General features: G+C 41.7%; 1 protein-coding gene across 1 annotated transcript; it reads right to left on the bottom strand.

Moving 5' to 3' along the window:
* Window positions 1-1,022: 1,022 nt before the first annotated feature.
* Window positions 1,023-1,985, bottom strand: LOC127694551 (olfactory receptor 2T29-like). The gene has a single exon (XM_052196042.1). It carries the CDS (start codon window positions 1,983-1,985, stop codon window positions 1,023-1,025), a length of 963 nt encoding a protein of 320 aa, XP_052052002.1.
* Between the last annotated feature and the right edge of the window lie 261 nt (window positions 1,986-2,246).

The raw sequence follows: 2,246 nt of genomic DNA, 5'->3' as shown, positions 1-2,246 counted from the left end.
AAATGATTCACTTTAAAATAATTATTTTTCTATAGTATATTAAAATGTACTGTTTTAAATATAAAAACACAAACATACATATACTAACACTCCACATGCACACACACACACACACACACACACACACACACATACATTCACATTCAGTCAGGCACAGACACATGTTACATACACACAAACATACACAGAGAGACATATAGCAAACACTCATAAACACTCATATATGTACCTACATACATAAATACATACATACATACATACACACAGAGCCACACTGCAAACTCAGATATAAATGTATACACACAGAAACATACATGTACACACCTATACATATGCTCATGCAAATACAAAAACTTACCTGTGCAGACACACTGAGACACAAAACAGACACACACAGATGCACAAAACACTCACAGACATATAAACACAAAATCCTCAAGATAAAAATCTTTCTTTTAAAGCCCAAGAAAATGGTTTATTTGCTGAATTATAGTAAGTGTTACATGAGGTATATAAATTCTCCCACTGTTCCAGAATATTAAGGAAGAGGAATAAATTTCAATCCCTCACTAGAGGCTGATACTGTTATGCTACACACACATGAAAGAAGCACATAGGGAAAGCTATGGAACAATCTCCAAGACAAACATTTATGCCAACTCCTTCCCAGAATACTGGCAAACGATACTGAATATTCCATTATTGCTCAGTATGCACAAATGGGGCACTTCCAGGAAGATCAGTTTATATGATACACATAAAAAAGAAATAGTGACAACCATGTAACCCTATCAATACACATAGTAATCCAGTTTTACTGAGTTGGCATCCATTTCTGATAAAATGTCCTGGTAAACAAGATACAGGAAGTCCAAGTTGCTACATAATAGAGTCCCTGATGACAGACAGAAGGCATCGTGTATCAGGCATGTCATGGGAGCACCCTGCAAATAACATCAGCATGACATCTGCAACAACAGATGTGTAGAGACAAGGAAAAGAAACTATTCTTTATAAATCACTTACTTTAAAGATTCTTGAATGAAATGTTTCACACCCAACAGCTTCTTCATAGCATCAATGATATTCTTATTTCTAAAACTATAGATTATTGGGTTCAACAGAGGGGTGAGTATAGTGTAAAACACAGACACTACCATGTCCTTCTCGGGGGTGTGGAGGGAGGCAGGGAGCATGTAGGTATAGACAGCAGCTCCATAGAAGAGGAGGACCACAGTCATGTGGGAGGAGCAGGTGGCCAGAGCCTTCTTCCTACCCTCTGCTGAGTTCATCCTGAGGACAGTGAGGAGGATGGATGAATAGGAGCCTGAGATGACTGTCACAGGAATGAGAATCATGAGCACACAGCACACATACATGAGAGTCTCATAGAGCCAGGTGTCAGAGCAGGAGAGCTTTGTCACAGCAGGGACCTCACAGAAGAAGTGGTGGATCTCCCGAGATCCACAGAATGGGAAGGTCATGGTAACTGGAGTGAGCATGAATCCATCCAAAGATCCCAGGAGCCAACAGACAGACATGAGAAGAAGACACACCCTGTGGTTCATGAGGACAGGATACCGGAGTGGATGGCAGATGGCCACATAGCGGTCATAAGACATGGCAGCCAGAAGGAAAAATTCTGAACCTGCTAGTATCACGTAGAGGAACATCTGCATCCCACAGGCTGCAGCCGAGATCTTGTGGCTCCCCAGGACCTGGTCCATGAGCATCTTGGGCACAGTGACAGAAATGTACATCATGTCCATGAGGGACAGCTGACTGATAAAGAAGTACATGGGTGTGTGGAGGTGGGCGTCAGAGACTATCAGCAGGATCAGGAGGGCGTTCCCAGACAAGGCCATCAGGAAAACCACAAATATGACCACAGCCAGCAGGGCAGGATGCTTGGATTGACTGAAGAATCCCAGCAGAGTGAAATCTGACTGTCCAGTGTAGTTTATCATCCAGTTGGTGAGGTCCATGGGTGTCTCCTAGGCAACCAAGAATGTTTTGGGGTTAGTGTCATAGGAATAAGTGTTCAGTGATTTGTTCCTCAACCTGCCTGTGCTAAGTTCTCTGCGTCTGAAAAAACTAAGAAATGCAAATTACACATAATTTTTCAACCAATTTCATTTAAAGCTTAGGAATCACATCTTGGCCAGAGGCACTGGTGATTCAGGGTAAAATTTCCATAATCCAAAGTCATGAACTTTCCTAATGACAGATAATGTCTCTTCTCAAGT

The sequence above is a fragment of the Apodemus sylvaticus genome, chromosome 10 (assembly GCF_947179515.1).
Source record: "Apodemus sylvaticus chromosome 10, mApoSyl1.1, whole genome shotgun sequence".
NCBI lineage: Eukaryota > Metazoa > Chordata > Mammalia > Rodentia > Muridae > Apodemus > Apodemus sylvaticus.
The sequence above is the reverse complement of the archived record's forward strand: the minus strand, read 5'-3'. Positions and strand labels throughout refer to the sequence as shown.

Bases quoted from the DNA above. Each gene is read 5' to 3' on its own strand.
- LOC127694551 (XM_052196042.1), bottom strand. From the start codon at position 1,985: ATGGACCTCACCAACTGGATGATAAACTACACTGGACAGTCAGATTTC.